The sequence below is a fragment of the Panthera onca genome, chromosome D1 (assembly GCF_046562875.1).
Source record: "Panthera onca isolate mPanOnc1 chromosome D1, mPanOnc1 haplotype 2, whole genome shotgun sequence".
In the NCBI taxonomy this organism is placed as follows: Eukaryota; Metazoa; Chordata; class Mammalia; order Carnivora; family Felidae; genus Panthera; species Panthera onca.
This window is the reverse complement of record NC_138348.1, coordinates 52011975-52034605: the sequence shown is the minus strand read 5'-3', so window position 1 is coordinate 52034605 and position 22631 is coordinate 52011975. Positions and strand designations below refer to the sequence as shown.

Genomic DNA, 22631 nt, shown 5'->3' with positions numbered 1-22631 from the left:
CTCTATGATCTAATCTGTATTAACTTCCTACCATCCTCCTCCTCACTCATACTTTACTCACACAGGCCTTCTAGAATACTCTATTCTCTGGGCTTGGAGTGCTCTTCCCTGATCTTCACATTGTTCATATCACTCCATTTTTTTTGAATGCTGTCTCCTCAGAGAGGCCTTACTTAATTCTATTTAAGTAGTATATCTTCCCACCTTCACTCTCTAGCTTCCTAATCTTCCTTCTTAGCAGTTTTCACTATCAAAAAATATTTACTCACTTATTTGTCTAGCTTCTCCACCAGAATGTAAGCTCACTGAAGGCAAGGTTTGTCTGTTTTGTTTACTATTGTATCCCCAGTACCTGGAGCAATACCTAGGGACTCAGTAAATATTTGCTCAACGTGTGGATGCTTAAGTGAATGAATGAATAAACAAATGAATGAATGAAGGAACAAGAAACCCAGTCTTGGGGTGCCTGGCTGGCTCAGTTGGTAGAGTATGCAACTCTTGGTCTCAGGATTGTGAGTTCAAGCCCCACGTTGGGTGTTGGGTGTAGAGATTACTTAAAAATAAAATCAGGAAGGAAGGAAGGAAGGAAGGAAGGAAGGAAGGAAGGAAGGAAGGAAGGAAAGAAGGAACCCAATCTTGATCTGACTCCAGCCCTCCGAGACTACTGAGGAAGAAATATTTTTCTACCTATCACAGTCCCTCCCTAGAATCCCACCCAGTAGGAAACAACCCAAGAGACCCTTAACTAGCTGAACACTCTTAAGGGGTAGAAATCCAGAGCCAACCGAAAGAGTGGAACAATTTTCATTCCAGCGAAGAGCACAGGGACACATTCCCATATACACACAGATACCCCACTCCTGCCAGATATAGCCAACACTCACTCCTGGGGCCATGACATGACACCCTCACTAGGGAAAGGGAAAAAGTACCAAAATAGCTGTTGGCCTAGACCATGGCTCACAGTTCCTTCTCCATCACACCCCTCACCGCCTCAGCAGTATTATCTCTCACAAGTACAAAAACTTCAGAGGAAAGGCGTGGTTCAGTTGTCCTTCCTCTTTAAGCTCAACAAGGGCTGAAGGAACCTAGAGACCTGGCAATAGCCCCACACTTAGCCCTCGGGTTATGTTACCACCATCCCCTTCCACCCAGATACTCTCTCTTACAGTTACCACCAACTCACAACCAAAGGAAGGTAGCAACTATACTTAAGCAAGCCGTCTGTAAAATAGGAGACAGTTTTATAAAGGGCAGGGCCAGCCCTAAACAGCAGCCAGGGCTCACTCACTGTACATCCGTACTGATAATGTACTGAGCACTCTGCTAAATAATCAATGCAAATACAAAGACAGATAAAAACAGTTGGAGGGGAGCATAAACAATACCTCCAATGAATATTATAAACAGAGGTATTTACAAAAGTATCACAGGGATATGAAAGCAAGTAATTCTGCATGAAAGACTATAATGGGGATTCCAGAAAAGAGATGACTTCTGACTTAAATCTTTAACAACTGAAATACTGGCAACAAAGAGAGTAGAGGAAAAGACCTTCATGCTAAAAACAGTATGTAGAGAGGTGCCTGGGTGGCTCAGTCAGTTAAGGGTCTGACTTCAGTTCAGGTCATGATCTCACGGTTCGTGGGTTCAAGCCCCATGTCGGGCTCTGTGCTGACAGCTCAGAGCCTAGAGTCTGCTTCTGTATCTCCCTCTCTCTCTGCCCCTCTGCTGCTCTCACTCAGTCTCTCTCAAAAATAAGTAAGCAGTAATAAAAATTTTTTTAATTAAAAAAAACCAGTATGTACAAAAATATGGCACTATGAAAGAACATGACAAATCTGAAAAACAGTTCCAACTTGGGGATGGCATAATCACAGACTACTTAGAGAAGAGAGAAACAATATGGAATTGAAGGGTAAATAAGGGTGAAGCTTATAATTAGCAGTGAATAGCAGGCTAACGAGTTTAGGTTTTATCTATTGACATCCCAGAAACAAAAAAGATTTTTTAGACAAGGAAATGACAAGATCAAATTTGCCTTTAAAAATATGTCAGATAGAAGTATAATAAGGTGAATGAGACAGGCAGAAGGCAGATGAAGTAAGAGCAGGATTAGAAAAGATAAATCTGATATTCACCTTTATCTTTGCATGTCCCATGTGATAATGAAATTATTTACACCTGTAATATCTCTGCCAATAATACCAAGCTCCTTCAAAAGGGACCATTATCATTCATTCTTTGCAATCACAGTGCCAACACAGTGCCTGGCATTCAAAAATACTTGTGGAGCTGAACACTGAATTAAAACCAATTATAGCTAACATATATTGAGCACTTACTATGTGCCAGGCTTTCTTCTAAGTACTATATATAGTAGCTCATTTAAATCCCATAAAAACTCTAGATGTACTGGTATCTCCATTTTACACATAAGAAAATCAAAGCCTAGAAAGGTTAGATTTACTGTAAAGTTAGCTAGCTAGTAAGCAAGACTAGAATGCAAATGCAGATAATCTGCCTCCACATTTAACTTAGCCATGAAGTAGAAGCAACAAGACCTGACAAATGAATGGAGGAGAAGAGAAGACTCAGATATGAAGTCTAAGAGATTCAGTAAAAGATAATGCTTAACAGGCAAGGAACACATAACAAAGGGAGCAGTGTTTTAGAAAAAAGGATGAATACAGTTTTGGAAATGTTAAGCTTTGAGACACCTATAGGATATCCATGATGTCCAGAAAGCAAATAGAAATATTATACGTGAGCTCAAGAGTGAAATCAAGAATAGGGATATACATCCAGAAGTCAACAACTAATTGGTGATAGATGAAGCTATAGAGAGGGATGGAATCATCCAAAGACATCAGCAGATCCTGAAAGGAGCCAAGGGTAACATTCTGTGGAAAACCAGGAATTAGGAAAACAAAGGAAGAGGTGTTTTTGAAGACTGTGAAGGTAGCCAGAAATGGAAGGAAAAATCCAAGAAATAATGATAATCTAAAAATCAAGGAAAGGAAGTTTCAAGAAACTAGAGATTGCCATAACATAGAGTCTACAGACAGACTAAGTAGAATGAAGATTGAAAACAGTCAGTTTTAGCAATCTAGTTTTAGATAAACTTAGGAAAGTAATTAAAGAATGACCAAGAGCCAAAGAAATGTAAAATGCAATTATCTGGAAAGTCAGTGACATAGAAGGATGCAAACAGAGCCAACAGCTTAAAAAAACTAGGAGGGGTTGGAGGTGGGAAGCCAAGAAAAAGAGTTTTTATTGTTTGGTTTGGTTTGGTTTGGTTTGGTTTTATGGGGAGCCTCAAGGTTGTTTGTCAAGTGAGGAAAAGAAGTATGAAGAAAAGTAACAGGTTGTGGATAAATACAATGGGGATAATAGAAAAATCAGGTATAGCACTAGTCTGAGAAAAAGAAGTATGTATACCGTTTTCTCTGAGAAGGAAAATAGTAATAAAGGATGGGTGCCAGTTCAGGTAAATCTGAAATCTGAAAAAGGGAAGCTAATATCTACTACCACCCCACCACTCACCTAATCTTCTCTCACTCACTCACTCACCCAGGAGAGTCGGGGTGGGGAAGAGAAAGGGGTGAGAAGGTGGTAGAGCCACAGAACAGATGCTCAGTCTTTCATACGTGGTTTCCTATAAACCATCAAACAGTCATACAGACTGGTAACTACCAGCAGCAGGGATGCACTGAAAAGGTACTTATCTGTCTGCCCAAGTACTGAAGATACCAAGTAAGCATGGGCTGGGGAGGGCAAAGCCAACAGTTGAGAATACTAATAAGAAATGTCCCCTTCTACTAGCTCTCTCACTATTATTAGCATTATGTCTTATTGGTTTCCTTAAACTCTGCCTATGCCCTCGTAAATATAATCCCTTTATCAAATTCTTCCCAAACCAAATGCATTCAATCTGCCCCCCTGAAGACCTTGAATAACAGAAGAATATCTATTACTGCTTACAGAATGCTTTCTCAATCATAATCTCATCTGAGGACTGAAAACAAAGAGAGGCCCTAACATCAAGTAAGAATAACACAAAGTAGTAGGTAAAGCAGGAGCTCTGGTGTTCCTCAAATAAAGGTTTGAATCCCAGTCCACCATTTTCCAGTTGTGTGACCTTAAAAAAAATCACCTCCCACATCAAAGCCTCAGTTTACATAAACTCCTGATGAAATAAGTGTTGTTACTGTTTTAAAAATTAAATAAGAGGGGCGCCTGGGTGGCTCAGTCAGTTGGGTGTCCGACTTCCGCTCAGGTCATGATCTCTCAGTCCGTGAGTTCGAGCCCCGCATCGGGCTCTGTGCTGACAACTCAGAGCCTGGAGCCTGTTTCAGATTCTGTGTCTCCCTCTCTCTCTGACCCTCCCCCATTCATGCTCTGTGTCTCTCTGTCTCAAAAATAAATAAACGTTAAAAAAATTTTTTTAAAAATTTAAATAAGATAACCTATGTAGCACACTAGGCATATAAAGCAGGTGCTCTGTAAATGGCATTTTCCTTTCCCCATTCCCTCTCCTGATCCTATCTGACCAAGATATCCTCACCTCTAAGAGGAGAGATCTAGCCTGCTCTGACCTGTCCACCCCACCACCTCACACTCATACCCTGGTAAGCAAAAGATGAGCCAAGCATCCAGTGTCAGCAAAGTAAAGCTTGATCATGTCCAAAACTAAACTGCCTTTAGCTGCTAGGACTCATTTCCAAAGATTAACAACTAATTCCTACCTTGCAATATAACTGGGGTGCCCACTTTTGCTTTATTACTTGACCAACAAAGGGCACTGCTCACAAACTCAAGAGGGACTAGCCTCCAGGACCTTTCTTCACCCCTCCCGATCCCCAACTCTTCTCAAAGACCTCAAAAAGAAAAGCCATACTGAAATCAGTGTCTCAGAACCCAAAAGCTAACACTTAACCCGGGCCCCCTTCACAAACTGTAAAAATACAAAAGGAGACCATAGCTTGGTGTTCCTGTCACCTACTTAAGACTCTCTCATTCCCAGCTAACTGTGCAAAGTTCAAAAGCAAGACAAAGAAAATGGAATCACCACTCTATTACTGTGCCGTTTCCTGCCACAGCAAAGTCTATAAAAAAGTATACCCCTCTTCCCAGATTTACCATCAGACTCAGTCACAGGGGAAAAGGGGTAAGAAAGAGCTAATCTTTTAGACCCACAAATAGCCAAGTTCAGTCACTCATCTTAGGGCACAAAATGTACCTTACAGGTACATTCAGCAAGGGTGTCTACCAACCTCAGAATAGCAGGCACAGGTAGGAAGGAGGTGGCTCAGTTTTACTGAGGAACCTTTGCCCTGGGAGAGGCAAGAGAGGGAGGGAGCTGGGGACAGGGATACACCTGCGATACCTACAGCAGACAGGGAGAAATCAAAATGACCTCTCGAGAACAGGTCAGTAAAGTCCCGAGCTTTCTCTCCCTACAGTGGCTCTTCCCAGGCAAGATGACTGACTACTGACATTAGAGGCACGAATGAGCTATTACTGTAAATACTGAAAGTAGAAAGATCTGGTTAAAACCTCATAGGAATACAAAAGGAGGGGGGACCTCACAGGAGCCTAATCTAGAGCTCAGCTTACATACATCCTCCCTGCTTGTCCATCCTTCAGCCTCTATGCATAAGACAAATGGGCTATCAATGTGTGGTGCCAACTCACTCCCTCCCCTCTCCCCAATACCACCTCTGCTTCTTACAGGGAATCTCACCTGACTTACACAACAACGTGAACCTCAGTCATGGTGACTCTCCTTTATAACAGTAAATCCCTATGTCACACATGGTTCTCTCTCCACCCCTCTTAGGTGATGATGACAAAGAAGATGTCAAAGAGAGGAGAAGAGACTGAACTAGATCCTAAGGAACAAGGTAAGTTCACTGGGCAGAGAAGAAAAAGTGTCCCTAGTTAGAGAAAAAGCTATTACAAAGATCTCAAGGCTTAAAAAAAGTAACATGTTAGGGAACTATGAAGACTTTATTCAAGCTAAAACACAAAGTAGAGAGTGGCAGGAGATGAGGCTGGAGAGGTGAGTTGAGGCCAAATGATGCCATATTAAGCAATTTGGATGTTGTCCTACAGAACACAAAGAGCCAAAAGTTTTTAAGCGAGGAGCTCTATGATTACATTTGTATTTTTAGAAAGATCATTCTAGGGAAAGACTAGAAAAGAGCAAGACTGAAGGCAGGAGACTGTTGGGGGGGAGGGAGTGAGAATCCAGATCAGAGATGAGGAGGAAGTAAACTAAAGCTTTAACAGTGAAGATGTAGCCACAGAGATGAAGAGGAGATAATTTAAAGGGAAACATAAAGATTTTAGTGACTGACTAAATACAGGGCATAAAGGAGCAGAAAGAATGAAGATGACACTGAAGTCCTTGCCTAGACTGAGACACAGAATATGCTACAAAAGCATGCTCTCAGAGCAAAGATAGTGAGTTCTGTTTTAGACATGTTAATTTTATGATACCTGTGGAGATATATGGTAGATCACTGAATATATATGACTGGAATACAGGGAGAGACACACTAGATAAAGAAGTAACCACCCCATCATGATATACTTTTGTATTTAACACTCTCTCTCTAAACTGAAATTGTCTTTTCATGTATCTACCTCTCTCAACCTGACTTAGAATTCCTTGAGACCACAGAGGACCATGTCTTCTCTATCTTGTTATCTCATAAAATGTGAGCATCACAAGGACAGACTACATACTGAAAAAGTATTTTCTGAATGAATAAAGGAATTAATACATGAATGAATGAATTTGTTCTTCCAGTATTTACTAGAGTGCCTGGCGAATAGCCGATGTGCAATAAATGATTACATAAAGCACTCCAAACATGTTTCTATCTAGGTATCATCACCCTCATTTATGTTACATCTTCTCAGATTTACCACCCAGCTGCATATGTAAGTCAAAATCCATTATACTTACTACACTACTATTTCAACAGAGTTCAGTACAGCTTACCAAACTCAGTACTTTCTCTGGAACACCCAAGAATTTTACAGTCCCCTAAGAACCTTCTGATGACATGACTTGTCCTGTCACCATCACAATGTGAACCAGGTATTATGTATACCTGTTCCCATGTCATTGCCACAATATTAAACAGAAGCCCCATCTCTCTGTCACCCTCAAAGTGTCTTTAATCTCTTTTGGAACTGCATTAATTACAAATGATAAAAGATGGTTTTGCCAATATAATGCCCTCATGTCATCACAACTTTTCCCATACTTAACGTGCCTTTTAGTCCACATCACCTTCACTCTGTTACAAACCTTCTTTCCCCAAGTCACTCTCAGGAGACCAAATTTTGGGTTCAGCCTTGCCACTGTATACTATGTGACCTTTGGTTTATGAATATGATTCCTCATCTATAACATAAGAATTCCAGCCCTTGCCTACTTCACAAAGTGTGTAAACCCAGTGAAATGTGAAACTGAATGTATGTTGTTCAAATGTCAGAAGTTATATAGAATTACTGTATAAGCACATGTTCCTCAACATGATACAACAGCCACACCATCATCACTCTAAATTTCTGGATTTCAGGAACTAATAAAAATAATTTCTAAAAAATTTTACAAATAGGGTTGTTACTTTTTATTTTGGTAAATAAGACCATTTCTTGAAAACCCACCATCTACCATCACCATTATTTCATCAGTCAGAAAGCACTTTCACTAAAAGAATAGAATAATCTCAGAATAAACTTATCTTTATGAAAAACTCATGTTTCATATGTTATCTTTCTCTCCTTCCACCTTGGATGGATGAAAACTTTATTATGGACTGGCACTGTCCTTGGCCCAGAGTTTAGGAATCACTGCTCTAAACCCTGTTATGATACATTTGGTTCTACAGTGTTCTGCCCACCAGGGTAGGTGGTCAAGGGTTACACTAGCATAAAAATGTTTGGCCTCTGGAAAGAAGCAATGAAAACATACCATGGGTCAGAACAGTTGGTTCTGAGGCTGAGACTCTGGAACGGACTGGCCACTTGGATTTGGGTTGCCCTTAATTCTCAAGAGAATTGTCCAGACAGGAAAGGCCTAAATCTCCCTGAGGTTGAGGATGGTATCTAGGCTCTGTGGCCAACTGTGACTACAGAGGAAAATGTAGTGGTAGGAAAGCAAACTGTCCATTAAAACTGAGTGCCAACTCAGTTTTCTAGAACTTTTAACGTTTGTTTGTTTGTTTTGTTTGTATGTATTTATTTATTTGAGAGAGAGACAGAGACGGAGAGAGAGAGAGACTCCCAAGCAGGCTCCATGCTGTCAGCACAGAGCTCCACACAGGGCTCAATTCCACAAACCATGAGACACGTGACTGAGTCAAAATCAAAGAGTTGGGCACTTAACCAACTAAGCCACCCAGGCACCCCTAGAACTTTAAAAATGTTCATGTACATGTGGTTGGCAGGGAGAAAGGGACCTGCAAGATACTAATAAAATGAACCCCAAAATGTGTCATGCACGGAGGAATGAGTTGCAAAGGGATAGGATAAAACTTCTGAGTGTAGTAGAAATGTTCTGTATCTTGAAAGTAGTAATGGTTTCACAGATGTAAACATATGGTAAAACCCATGTACATTTTAAACATGAGCAGTTTACTGTATATCAATTTACCTCAATAAAGTAGGGTTTTTTAACTCAACTGTAAGAAAGTGACTTAGAGCAAAGCCATTCTGCTTGAGAACCTAAACATAGTGTTGTATGTAACAAACCATGTGACTTTCATAAAAGTAGAATTAGCAACTCAAAGTGGTTAGTCCAATTTAGATGACAACCGTCAGAGCACAGCTAAGCATAGGTGAGGAGCAGCAGTGGAGTAAGACCGCCCAGAGCAGGTGGAGAGAAAACAAACATGGGCGGTCATAGCCAAAAAACCTCCATGCGAGGAACCATCTTCAAGTTTGCAGTCCCAAAGAGGAACTTGAGAAACCGGCAGTTTCAGTGATTACTCTGGTTGAAAACTAAGCCTCAAAAATTATTTTCATTATCCTAGTTATTACTGCCCACGATGCCTTCAATTTTCTGTCCTCAAAAACCCAAGTGCACAACACTTCCACCCAGGCTGTCCTACTCGATCTGAAACTACTGCTCTCACTAGGCAGGACAGTCCATCGAAGAAGGACTTACTTACCTCACCCTTATCCAAGCCTCACAATCCTCATTCCTTCCCTCCATGCCCTACCCTCAGCTCCCTCACCCATTCCCCAGCAGCCCGCATGCTCCGGCCTTTGCCCTTTACTCTCCCCTTCCCGCACAGGCCGTACCCTCTTACTCTGGTCCCAGCGTTGCCCTCACCTCTGCCCACAGGTGCCTCAGCCCCTCAGTAAACTGTGTTCACAAGTCCCTTTCCCTTCGTCTCTTGAAAAGCATCCCCAGCCCCTCTTACAACCCAGCTCCTCACTTGCCCACTCATCCTCAGGCTCTTCTTACCCTGCTCCCCTACCTTAGACACTCACACCCGGCCCCTCACCACATGCCAGCCCCTCACCCAGTGCCCTCACAACCGGTACAGTCAATAAATGCGGTGCCGTCATTCCACAGTCCCTTAGCCCCTCATGCGAATCTCCGGGCCCTGCGGCCCATACTTGCTGTTCACTCACAGAATCCCGACCCTGACCAGGCCCGAACGCCGCAGCCGTGCTAGGTGAGTTCAGGCCGCCGCCATCGCTCCTGAGGCGCACCAGCCGCGCCCCGCCCCGCGCCACACGCAACCCGCGCCCCCGCGCACCACACGTAACCGCCCAGCGACGCACCGCTGGGCAGTGGCGTGCCAGCTCATTGGCTGGACCCGGCCAGAGCCGGAGCGTCGAGGCTTGTTTCCTGGCAACGGCCGAGCGCAGGGGCGGGGTCGCCGACGAAGTTCCGAGCGAGGAGTACCACCCCTTCTCCAGGTCCCGCCCCTTGTGCTGTAAACCCCGCCCCTCTGAAGGACTCCAGCGTGTCATAGGAGAAGACTCCTGGGAAGGCGGAGGCCAACAGGGCGGGGGGCGGAGCCTGAGGAGGAAAGGTCGAACCAGAAGGGCAGAAGGCGGGACCTAAGGAGGGACGCAACTTTAAGAGGCAGGGAAAGGCCAAGGGGCAGGGTTTGGGAGAGAGCTGAGGCTGAGGGACTAACGTGAAGGAGCGGGGCCAATGGTCCAGGGTGGTGCTTAGGATGGAAGAGCTGGCTGGAGTGGGCGGGGCTAGCACGAAGGGGTAGGCCTGAGGGGAGGAGTCAGTAGGTGGGCAGGGCCTGTGGAAAAGCTGAGCCCAAGAGATAGCTGACTGCAGTAAGACTATTACACTTTTTTAATGTTTATTTATTTTGAAAGAGGTAGAGAGCGCGTGAGAGGGAGGGGCAGAGAGAGAGAAAGAGAGAGAGAGAGAGAGAGAGAGAGAGAGAGAGAGAGAGGGAATCCCAAGCAGGCTCCGCGCCATCAGCGCAAAGCCCTGGGCTCCATCTCACCAACCGTGACATCATGACTTGAGCGGAAATCCAGAGCGGCGCTTAACTGACTGAGCCACCCAGGCGCCCTTGGCCTACTTCATTTTTGTTCCATCTGCACACATGGCTTGGACGACAGTACCGGGCTGGTGACCGCCCCCTCCCTAGCTTCCCCAACACCTAATGCCCCGTGATCCCTTGGATACTGTCTTGTTCAGTTACTCAAGGAACACGGAATAAGCACCTCCATGCCGGATAGGATTCCAGATCAATTAGAATCCGTCTCTGCCCTGCAAGACCTCAGCCCTTTAGCCAGATAATTGCAATGTAGTGTAATAGTTGCCATCAAGGAGCAGCACTTAACATGATTTTATGTACAGAGGATGAAGGCAAAGAAGGGTGAAGGGGCTTAGGGGAGCCTTTGAGGAGTAAATGACGTCTGAGCAAAGAAACAAGCAAGAGCATGAGAAACTAAGAGAAATGAAAGCTTCAGATCAAGGCTATGGCTTAGATCAAAGTATTGTACCAATGTTAATTCCCTGGTTATATAATATGATAACAGGGGAACATGGGTGAGGAGTTTAGGGGAACTTTATTTTTTTTTTTCTTACCTTTTTTGCAACTTTCTGTAAGCCTGAAATTAGTTTAAAATATAAAGTAGTTAAAAAGAAAAAGAAATGGAGCACCTGGGTAGCTCAATCAGTTAAGCGTCTGACTTCGGCTCAGATCATGATCTCCCGGTTTGTGGGTTCCAGCCACGCAACGGGCTCTGTGCTGACAGCTTGCTCAGAGCCTGAAGCCTGCTTGGGATTCTGTGTCTCCCCCTCTCTCTGCCCCTCCCATGCTCATGCTCTGTCTCTCTCTGTCGCTCAATAATAAATAAGGGTTAAAATTTTTTTAAAAAAGAAAAAGAAATGGCAGTTTCAGCCCAAAAGATCAGCCCATACCAATGCAGGAGGTGCTCTGGAAACTATAATGAGTACATGTCTGGAGCCTAGGGAACATGCAGAGGAAACATTGTGAGATGAGGCTGAAGACATGGATAGAAGTCAGTTATTAGATTTTGAGGCCATGTTAAGGAGTTTAGATTTTATTGAATAATAGAGAACTATAAAAATTTTATACATGGTTAAACTGATAAGGATCAAACTGAAGTTGTAAAGTTACAGAGAAATGGACATGTGGACATTAGAAGATAGGGCACCAGGGCTTGAGGACTGGATGAATATGAAAGGAAAACAGAAGGAATAAAAACTGATGCTTAGTTTATATAAGTTCATTCACGGGCAAAACTCAACTATGGTATTAGAAGTCAGGATAGTGATTACCCTTGGAAAAGCATTGCCTGAAAGGGGGAAGAGTAGGGTTCTTGTAGTGCTGGTTACATGGGTATGTTCACTTTGTGAAATTCATCAAGCTGTATACTTAGGAAATGTGCACTTTTGTATATATGTTTGTTCTGGTTGCTATGCTGTATAACAAATCATCCCAAATGTAGTAGTATAAAAAAACCATTTTATTATGCTCACAGATTCTGGGAATTCAACCAAAACACAGCAAGAATGGTGTATCTTTATTCAACAATTCCTGGGGCCTCATATAGGACACTTGAATGCCTGAGGGCGACTTGAAGTTGGTGGGTAGAATCATCTGAGGCTTCTTCACTCACTTATCTGATGCCTGGGCTAGGACAACTCAAAGGCTGAACTCAGCTGGGACTGTCAAACACAGTAGAGATATGACTGCTCCTTATGGCTTGGGCTTCTCACAATGTGGCAACTAGGTTCCAAGAAGGAATATCCTGACAGGAGATTTCCAGATAAGGAGCATGCCCAACAGAATTAAGAAAAGGAAGCTGTATGGCCTTTTATGATCCAGTTATATTCTGTTATATTCTTGTTATATTCTATTGGTTGAAACAGTCACAAGGGAAGAATGTCAAAGAATTTGTGACCATTTTTTAAAACTGCCACAAAATCATATAATAATCATAATGATAGCAATAAAAATAAATACTAGTTTTAGATGTTTGAGCTGAAAGGCCAGAGGGAAGGATTATAAGAGAAAAAACATAAGCTCAGTTATAGTCCCAATGGGCTAAAGGTGACTATGGGATATCCAAGTGGAGACATCCAGTGAGCAGTTAGTGGTATAGATAAGCCTGCAGCTCAGAGTTCCTGGGAGTCAGTAGATGGGAAGGGAGATCCTGTGCATAACCAAGATTGGCCAGAGAGAGCTGGGAGCACAGAAAGAGAGTAAGACACCTAGGTCAGAGTTCTAAAAAACACCAACACAGAAAGGATAGGCAGATGGGCTTATGAAAAGACTAAGAAAAAAATAGACAGAAAAGCAAGGGGGCACTTAGGTGGCTCAGTTGGTTAAGTGTCCAACTTTGGCTCAGGTCATGATCTCACAGTTCATGGGTTCGAGCCCCACGTCAAGCTCTGCACTAACAGCTCAGAGCCTGGATCCTGGTTCAGATTCTGTCTCCCTCTCTTTCTGCCTCTCCCCCACTACTACTACTACTACTACTTCTTCTTCTTCTTCTTCTTCTTCTTCTTCTTCTTCTTCTTCTCTCTCTCTCTCTCTCTCTCTCAAAAATAAATAAATAAACATTAAAAAAAAAAAAAAAACAAGAAATTGCCTTAAGATAAAACCCTGGCTTTATAAAATGGCTGACAAAGCTCTTCCCTAGCTATTCCCTGTCCACCATTCAGCCTTCTCTTTCAACACTAGCCACTCAGGTTCTCTACAGAAACCAACTGATGTCCCCCAATCATCCATGCTTTTTAAAGTCTCTGTGCCTTTGCCCACTCTATGCACTTTGCCTCTAGTCCTGTTCACTCTCTCTTCACTATAGACCTAACTTCTATTCATCCTACAGAACCCAGGCTCAGTTGGGACCCTTCTTACAGTGTAATAGCCATCTGTATATCCACCTAATAGAGCAACCATCAAGCGAATATGTAATTGCCTATCTACCCAACTATTTCCCCTACCAAACTCCGAGTTTCTGGAGAGCAGAGAATGTGTTTCATTCATCTTATCTCCCCAATATTGAGCACGATATTGGCCTGGCACAAAGCAGGTATTCTGATTATGACTTGTTGACTGAGATGATAGAAGTCAAAGGGAAATCAAGTTAAGGGAGAATTTTTAGGATTTTTTTGTTTTGGTATAGGAGAGATTTAAGCATGTTCATAGAAAGGGAAATTTGAAGGAGGTTGAGGATCTAGAAGACACATGGAATAGCTGATAGGATCAGGTACTAGAGATAACAGGAAAGGAATGGGGGCAAAACCCCACAGGATGGCCCCCCATCACACTCATCCAGTAGGAAATGAGGTAAGGTGGGTGTCATGTAGATAAGGGTGCAGATAATGAAAACAGAGCTCACATTTGATGTGACAAGCATTCTTTGTCCCTAGAGACTAGTTCAGCACCTGACACAAATGAGCCATTCAGTAAATAGTTGTTAAATGAATAAATAATGAGGCCTAAGCAGGGAACTTGCACAAGGTAAAACAGAATGACTGAGCCTACACTGGCACCCATGTCTCCTGACTTAGAGGACCCCTATGTAGTTCAGTTTGGTGGGGTGGGGGGAGCAACAAGGCCCAGCCTTACCTCTGAAGTATGCACCCCCACCTTCTCCTGGGACCTCATTAGAGATGTTTAGTTGGGCAGGTGTAAGCCCAGGCCCTGGGAGACAGGGCGGGGTGATGGAGCCACACTGCCTCCACCCCTTCTATAGTGGCTGGCCCTGGTTGTGTTGCTAAGAGCTTCAGAAGCCAAAGACAGAGGAGTCACAGTGGAGACCAAGGGCAGCCTCTTCCAGGCAGGGAGGCACTAGCCCCCACCTCCTGAAGCTACCCACAGGTAGAAGCCCTGGATATCTCACATCCAGGCAACAGACCACGGAAGCATGAGCCAGGAGAGCAAAGTGAAGACGACAGAGTCCAGCCCCCCTGCCCCATCCAAGGCCAGGTGAGACATCCTGCTTCCCTGTATCATCTCTGTCTGCCTAACTCGATGGAGCCTGATTCTTCTTGGTGCCCCCAGTGACAACGTCAACATTAATGGTGAAAAAAATGAAACACTGCTTCTCCTCTTGCCCACAGGAAGTTGTTGCCTGTCCTAGACCCATCTGGGGATTACTACTACTGGTGGCTGAATACAATGGTCTTCCCAGTGATGTATAACCTCATCATCATCGTGTGCAGGTTTGGCATGGGGCTAAAGGAAGGGCCTTAAACAGAGATAAGGGCTCAAGTGTCCAGCCAAGGAAAGGGGCGGGCTCTTGGCCAGGGCCTGAAGGAGGGGCAGCACCCAAGAGAGGGCCCAGGGCAGAGTGCTGAGTGCCTTGGGGAGATTGCCTTACACAGAGGATGCCCTGAGCCAATCTCTTCTGTCCCTGCCACACAGAGCCTGCTTTCCTGACTTGCAACACAGTTATCTGGTGGCCTGGTTAGTACTGGACTACACAAGTGACCTTCTATACCTACTGGACATCGTGGTGCGCTTTCACACAGGTCAGTGAGCCCAAGACTGACCATTTGTTCCATGTTACCTTCCAAAAGAGGGCCTCTTAGTCACAAAGTGACTAGTCATAAGTGACCCCTTTATAGCACTTTCGCATGCCTCCATGCTTCACAACACCCCCATGCTCATCCCAGTAACCCTGGGGCAGGGTTATGCCCTCCCTCACCCTGTCCCCATGTCTGTCTCCCTGTCCCACCCTGGCCTGCCCACCCTCACCCTTATTACTAGAGCAGGTAGGTGTCCTGACTCAGCCTCATACCTGACCCCATCTTATGACTGACCCCAGCCTGTCTCCTCCTCCCCCTCCCCAGGATTCTTAGACCAGGGCATCCTGGTGGTGGACAAGGGTAGGATTTCAAGTCGCTATGTTCGCACCTGGAGCTTCCTGTTGGACCTGGCATCCCTGATGCCCACAGATGTGGCCTACGTGCAGCTGGGCTTGCACACCCCTATGCTGAGGCTGAACCGATTTCTGCGTGTGCCTCGCCTCTTTGAGGCCTTTGACCGCACAGAGACCCGCACGGCTTACCCAAATGCGTTTCGCATCACCAAACTGATGCTTTACATTTTTGTTGTTATCCATTGGAATAGCTGCCTATACTTTGCCCTATCCCGGTACCTGGGCTTCGGGCGTGACGCCTGGGTGTACCCTGATCCCGCACAGCCTGGCTTTGAGCGTCTGCGGCGCCAGTACCTCTATAGCTTTTACTTCTCCACCCTGATCCTGACCACTGTGGGCGATACACCACTGCCAGCACGGGAGGAGGAGTATCTCTTCATGGTGGGTGACTTCCTGTTGGCTGTCATGGGTTTTGCCACCATCATGGGTAGCATGAGCTCTGTCATCTACAATATGAACACTGCAGATGCGGCTTTCTACCCAGACCATGCACTGGTGAAGAAGTACATGAAGCAGCAGCACGTCAACCGCCGGCTGGAGCGGCGAGTTATTGACTGGTGAGGATGCTGGGCTTCCAGACCAGGACAGGGACAGGTGTTCTGGATAGAGCCTGAGGAAAATGGCTGGGTCCTTACTGCCTAGAGGTCCAGGCAGGGCAAGTAGGGCATGGCATGCATTGGGGGGTTCACTGAGTGGGGCTTAGTAAAGCATGTCTTCCATTAGTTGTATCTGCACTTGGGGGGCTGGGTTGGATAAGAGATTGATAGGGAGAGGAACTCATACACAAGGAAGGATAACCTGGGGACCATGGAGTAAAAACTGCCATTGCCTGGTAGGGCTCAGATGGCTCTGGAAGAGGTAAAGGGAGAAGAGTGATACCTCCCAGGGAATGGCCAACAAGATGGTTGACTATGTCATAGGCATCCATGCTATGCTATGAATAAAAGGAAATGTCAGCAAGTCGGGGAGCTAAATCAGAGGGCCTCTAGATACAGGGCCTGGTGATTGAAGTGGCTATCAGTGGGATATACAAGGCGTCACTGAATGGTGGTAGGTGGGATAAAGCCTGACAGGAGGTAAAGGGTGTCTTATTCACTGTCAACTGGTGGAGGCTTCCAGGCCTTGGTTGAGGGAGAAAAGGTCAAAACATATCAGTGACCAGCAGACCTTGGAGTGAAGATATTCATCAGCCAACTGTCAAGTATTCCCATGACCCCTGTGAGATCTCAGTGTGATTGAACTCTTGGCTGAAGCTGAGCTGAACCCTGATGGAAGGAATAGGGGCAGGCATGTTGGGGGCTGGGGAGGAACTACTGCTGCTCTTGTCCCTAGGTACCAGCACCTGCAGATCAACAAGAAGATGACCAACGAGGTAGCCATCTTACAGCATTTGCCTGAGCGGTTGCGGGCCGAAGTGGCTGTGTCTGTACACCTGTCTACTCTGAGCCGGGTGCAGATCTTCCAGAACTGTGAGGCCAGCCTGCTGGAGGAGCTGGTGCTGAAGCTGCAGCCCCAGACCTATTCACCAGGCGAATATGTCTGCCGCAAGGGGGACATTGGCCGGGAGATGTATATCATCCGTGAAGGTCAGTTGGCCGTGGTGGCAGATGATGGTGTCACCCAGTACGCTGTGCTTGGTGCAGGGCTCTACTTTGGGGAGATCAGCATCATCAACATCAAAGGTGGGTACCTCAGTGTTTGTTCTGGGACAGGGCTGAGGGAGGGGGCAGGGATAGCAGAACCCCATACTGAGACCAAATGGTACATCAGGGCCTGCAGATTTAGGAAACCTGGTCCTTGCCTGAGTCACTAGAGGGCTCACGGGAGAAGCAGGACATGGAGAGTCTGTTCCCTGAGAAGAAGCCAAGCCAAGGTTAGTGCACAGTGTGGGTCCTCGGGAAGAGGAAGTAGATCTCTTTAGTGTGTGTCAACCCAAGGCACCAATACACCAGTGGCAAGTGACAGAGATGATAATAATAATAGCCAATATTAATTGCACACTTACTGCATGCCATGTTCAAAGTGCTTCACATGTACCAACTCATTATATTCTCACAGTAACTCAGGTAGTTACCATTATCTGTATTTTAAAGGCAAGGAAATTGGAGTACAGAGAGGTTTGGGAAACTGTCCAAAACCATTGAGGTAATAAGTACACACACTTGGGAGTCAGTAGGAGGAACTTTCTCACAGCCAAATGGAAAGGAGGGTAGTAAGAAGGCATTGCCATTCACTCCACCAACACCAGGCCAGGCCAGGCACAGTACACGGGCTCACTGATTCCTTCCATCCACCTGCACAGTAGGCATTGATATGCCTAATCACAGGTAGGGACACTGAGGCCCAGGAGATGGGAGAACACAGCAAGGGGTGACCGCACTGTCAACTGGCTGAAGCCAGATGAGCTCTCAGCCTGGGGATCCCACTCTCTAGTTATTCCAAAGGCCTCACATCTGTCCTCCAAGGATCTTTCAAGCTCTACAACCTGGATGCAGTCAGCTGCTGTCTACATGATTTTGGACAAGTTATTTCACTTTTTCCAGGGCTCAGTTTTCTCATCTAATAGGGATGATATTAAAAACCCAAAGAGTTATTTGTGAGGATTAAATGAGTTCCACGGGTAAGTCATCAGCATGATTGTAGTGCCTGGTGCCTGGCAAGTACCCTTCTGAGTCCTTCTAGCTCTGAGACTTTGCAGCTTTCAGCCTACTCTGTTTTCCCCCCAACCCCTTCAGCAATATCGTTCTAAAATGTGAATGATATCATACAGCTCCCCTGCTTAAAATATTTCAGTACCTTGCCACTGCCCTCAGCATAAGGTCTGAACTCCCTACGGTGGCTTACCACATGCGGCATCACCTGCTCTCCCCTCCTGTTTCCACTCTGCTTGCACCCGCACTTCACCCACTCTGGACTGCTTACTGTTTGCTGTGGCCGCCTAACTGGCTCCGACCTCCATCCCTCTGCTCATAATCCTTCCCCTGCTGGGATGCCCCCCACGCCCCCGCCCTTCCCCTCTTACCTCCTTCTCAGCCAGGCATCACTTCCTCCAGTCTTCCACAACGTGTCTGCCAGCTTGTTAGGGGCTCTTTGCCTGTCTTCTCACAGCACTGGATGCATACGTCCACACTGCACCAGCTATACTATTTTGTAACTATCCGGTTCAATGTCTATCGCCTCCAGACTGAATTCTTGCAGGCAGTTCTTTGCTACCCACCTAGTACAGGGCCTGGTCCCCAGTATATTACTGAATGATGACAGAATTAATGAGACGGAAAAAGAGGCTCAAAAGTACAAGCAGGGAGATGGGGGGTCCTGATTCATGAGTAAAAGCCCCCCTCACACCCACCCGACTAACTGTCCTCCTATGTGTCTGCCCACGGGCCACAGGAAACATGTCTGGGAACCGCCGCACAGCCAACATCAAGAGTCTAGGTTATTCAGACCTGTTTTGCCTGAGCAAGGAGGACCTGAGGGAAGTCCTGAGCGAGTATCCACAGGCCCAGGTCGTCATGGAGGAAAAGGGCCGTGAGATCCTGCTCAAAATGAACAAGTTGGATGTAAATGCCGAGGCAGCCGAGATTGCCCTACAGGAAGCCACAGAGTCCCGGCTGCGAGGCCTTGACCAGCAACTCGATGATCTACAGACCAAGTTTGCTCGCCTCCTGGCTGAGCTGGAGTCCAGCGCACTCAAGATTGCTTATCGCATCGAACGGCTAGAGTGGCAGACTCGAGAGTGGCCAATGCCTGAGGAACTGGCTGAGGCTGATGATGAGGGCGAGCCTGGGGAGGGAACCTCTCAGGGTGGAGAGGGCAGGAGTGCCCAGGAGGGACCCCCAGACCCAGAGTGACCCCATTCTTATCTCTAGGACCCCAATCTCCAAGGGAATCCAGAGTTGTAGGAAAATCTGCCTGCAGAAACTCTGCCACCCTGTCTGCTAGGTACAGAGATAGGAATGAGTTGGGGGTATAGATGCTCACTTAGAAGTAAAAGAGTATAGCATCCATTCATCCCCCACTCACCAGCACACACACACACACACACACACACACACAGTTGAATGTACACATACTGCCCCCCAAGACTGCATTCCATATAAAATTCTCTGGAGTTTCCATTTTCAGAACACATATCCTTTCTCACAAACATAGGTATGTCTAATACCCACATAACATACATACATACATTCATGCACCTCATAAAGACACATATAGTGAGACACACACCAACAGACACACAGATGCCTTCCACAGGTGTGCATACCCTTGTGAACACATAAAAACACACCCAGAGCCCTCTTCTTCCAAGATATCCTTTAAATGCCTCCCAATGGGAAGTTCACAAATGTAGCCTGCAGGTTTTACTTCAATAAAGTATTTTCCTCCTCCCTAAGCATTATGGGGGTGACAGGAAAAGGCAAAGCCAATGGTGGGCCAGAATGAATTCTGTCTGAATTCTGAGTCATGGGGGTGAAGGGCATGGGCTGTGCAGTAGCTGGTAGGTTTGATTCAAAGACGCTGGGGTACATGATGAATTGAGAATCAGTGCTGAGCCAAGGCAAAGCAGGGTTATGCATCACACTGTTGTAAGTGTGCACATGCTTTCATAGATACATTCACATATATACACTGACCATTTGTATTTCATTCCAGAGTATGTATCCTTAACTTTGTGAGCTCTGAGTGATTTGACTTAGCTTAGTAAACCAGAGCAGACACCCCTGTTCCTTCTTCCTTCCTCTGGCCCAGCCCTGGAGCCTGGGGCTAGGGCTACCCCATGTTCAGGACTGATTTCAAAGGGAGAATACACAGGGCCACTCACCTGGCCCTGCTGTACCCTGTCAGTTGTTGGAGCTGGCCTTGGTACTGCCAGAAATCCAGCCCTCCCTCTCTAGATGGTATTTCAAAACACAGGGTGGTGAACAGAGACTAAGTAGAGTGGACCATCATGGTTGGCGACAACTGGAGATTGGTGTTTGGGGAGTTTTTAAGTAACTTTGGCATACTTGGAGGGAGACCTGTAGGTTTGGGACAGAGAAAGTGTTGTGGGGTCTCTGAGGAGGAATCTTATATCATGTCTGAATCATATTCACCTGGCCACAAATTTGGCTCCTCCAAGGCCTGGCAAGTCTTTGGTCTAAGCTGTGCCAGATGGCATTTTAGAATGTACCTTGGATTTAATTTATCAATACGATGTGAGTGGTGACACATAGAGGTCAATGCCATGGAAAGAAGAGTTTATTACTTATAGTTCCCAAGAGGAGGGGGCACGCTGCACCATGCCAGGCCACTCAGGGAAGCACCAGGGTAGTGAGGAAGCAGAAGGAGCAAGGGGAAAACATGGGCAAAAAGCTCCTACTTTGCTAGCAGTGGCAAGTTTTTAGGTGAGGACATCCCTTCTTGGGCACGAAGCAAAACAGATTTGGGGGCTTGGGGTTGGAGGACTTATAATATGATTTTCAAAAACTCATGAAAGGGAGACCACAGAGGAGATGTAAACAACTCTGGTCATCAGGTTGGCCCATGATTTCAGGATGCCACAGCATCAATTACAGGATATCAAGAACAATCGTTACAGGTACTATAAGAGAATGAAGGGTAGGGCCCTCAGTGCTGTCAGGGAAGGATGTGTGGGAGCATCTGCTGATGTGTAGTTATGGAGATATTTCCTCAGAACTGTTGCTGTCCTCAAAACCAAACAACCTTTTGTATATGTGAGTGACATAGGTGCACTCAGACATGAAAGATTGGAACAAAACTTTCTCAGCCATAGGAACTCTGTCTGTGGCTGGAGTCAAGGTTGTCAGGAGGGACTACGAGGGTAATTGCACATTAACCCATTTAGAAATCTGTAGTTATTTGTTATCCCTTCCTCACAAAATTTGAGATCCACAGGCTGTCACTCAGTCTTTCTTATTCATCTCTATATCCTCAAGGCCAAAACTGTGCCTGACACGTAGTATGTACTCAAATATATATTTGGTAACCAATGTTGGAGGAAGATGTGTGTCAATTTCTTAAGAGCTTTTTCCTACCACCTCTGCCAGAATGGGTGGGTATGTTATAGGGACCATTTTTGTGGTACCTGATGGGTTTTTTAGGGAACTGAGAATAAGCTTTCCACTGGCACACCACAATGTGCACCCCTGTCCGAGAGAAGGCTCTATTAGAACAGGTTGCTTTTGTTATCCCCATAGAATCCTGGTCTATAGCATAAGGAAGGTGATTATGGGCCATCTTCTCTGTCCTAGATACAAAAACAAAACACTTCTGGGGCCAGATGTGCATCTAGCTCTGCCTTAGCAGTTCCAGGATGAGGAGGATTCCTTATGGTAGAGCCCCCAGGCCAGAAGACATCTTGAATATGTCTGGGGCCCTCTAGTAGTGGAGTGACTTCCATCACTGGATGACAGACACTGTTTTGACAATTTGGTATCAAACTGAATAGAGTTAGGTCAGGATGGGCAGAACAGAACACAATTTTAAGGTCCTGGAATTACCAAAATGAAAACAAAAAACAAGAATCTTCTGGTCCAAAAAAATACTAATTACTGTGTATTATTACTGTGTATTAATACTGTGTATTAAGTACCTATTTAGGTCACAGAAAACTTTATTGAGATACTCATTTGGGTTTTGTCATTTCATCCCTTGTCCCATCATAAGAAAGAACCTAGGTTTCTGTATCCCCTAGACCTAAAACTTTTTGAATGACAGAGTCAAAAATAGAAATTTTCAGAAACTCTCCGCTTTAACTTTAGTTTGTGATGACCAGGGTCCTAGGTGAACTGTGTCCAACTGTCTGTGAGGGGTTAAAGTTGAAGAAGCAGGAGCTTCTGAGCCTGAGGAAAGGAGATTCCCCAAGACTGAAAAGGAATGGGATTCTTGAATATTAGGTTTCTTTTACTGCAATAATGTTACCACAAATTTAAGAGCTTTTAAGCTGTCTTAACAGCATGGATTTAGGGGTACCTGGGTGGCTCAGTCAGTTGAGAATCTGACTTTGGCTCAGGTCATGATCTCACAGATTGTGAGTTCAAGTCCCACATCAGTCTCACTGCTGAGAGAGCTGTCAGCGCAGAGCTTGCTTCAGATCCTCTGTCCTCCTCTCTCTGCCCCTCCTCCACTTTTATTCTCTCAAAAATAAATAAAACATTTAAAATAAGTTAATTAAATTAAATTCTTCAAAAATAATAGCACCCATT

The 22631-nt window shown here is 45.3% G+C and overlaps 2 protein-coding genes across 8 annotated transcripts in view; one reads left to right on the top strand and one right to left on the bottom strand.

Moving 5' to 3' along the window:
• FHIP1B (FHF complex subunit HOOK interacting protein 1B) overlaps positions 1–9773 on the bottom strand; it is a 33833-nt gene extending 24060 nt beyond the window's left edge. For all 7 annotated transcript variants that reach the window (XR_009602190.3, XR_009602189.3, XM_060605835.3 and 4 more), the window contains exon 1: positions 9661–9773. The gene's annotated coding sequence lies outside the window, so the exon portion shown is untranslated. The remainder of the gene's footprint in view (positions 1–9660) is intronic.
• A 242-nt stretch (positions 9774–10015) lies between these two features.
• Positions 10016–21683, top strand: CNGA4 (cyclic nucleotide gated channel subunit alpha 4). The gene is made up of 7 exons (XM_060605844.3): positions 10016–10329; positions 12016–14471; positions 14606–14707; positions 14910–15016; positions 15338–15983; positions 16759–17108; positions 18817–21683. The coding sequence occupies exons 2-7, from the start codon at positions 14410–14412 to the stop codon at positions 19275–19277; spliced, it is 1728 nt and encodes a 575-aa protein (XP_060461827.3). The 5' UTR covers positions 10016–10329; positions 12016–14409; the 3' UTR covers positions 19278–21683.
• Positions 21684–22631: the final 948 nt, after the last annotated feature.

Excerpts from the sequence above, each read along its gene's own strand:
- CNGA4 (XM_060605844.3), top strand. The coding sequence starts at position 14,410 with ATGAGCCAGGAGAGCAAAGTGAAGACGACAGAGTCCAGCCCCCCTGCC. Across the intron at positions 14,708-14,909 it reads CTCATCATCATCGTGTGCAG|AGCCTGCTTTCCTGACTTGC; the intron begins GTTTGGCATGGG and ends CCTGCCACACAG. Across the intron at positions 15,984-16,758 it reads GAGCGGCGAGTTATTGACTG|GTACCAGCACCTGCAGATCA; the intron begins GTGAGGATGCTG and ends TCTTGTCCCTAG.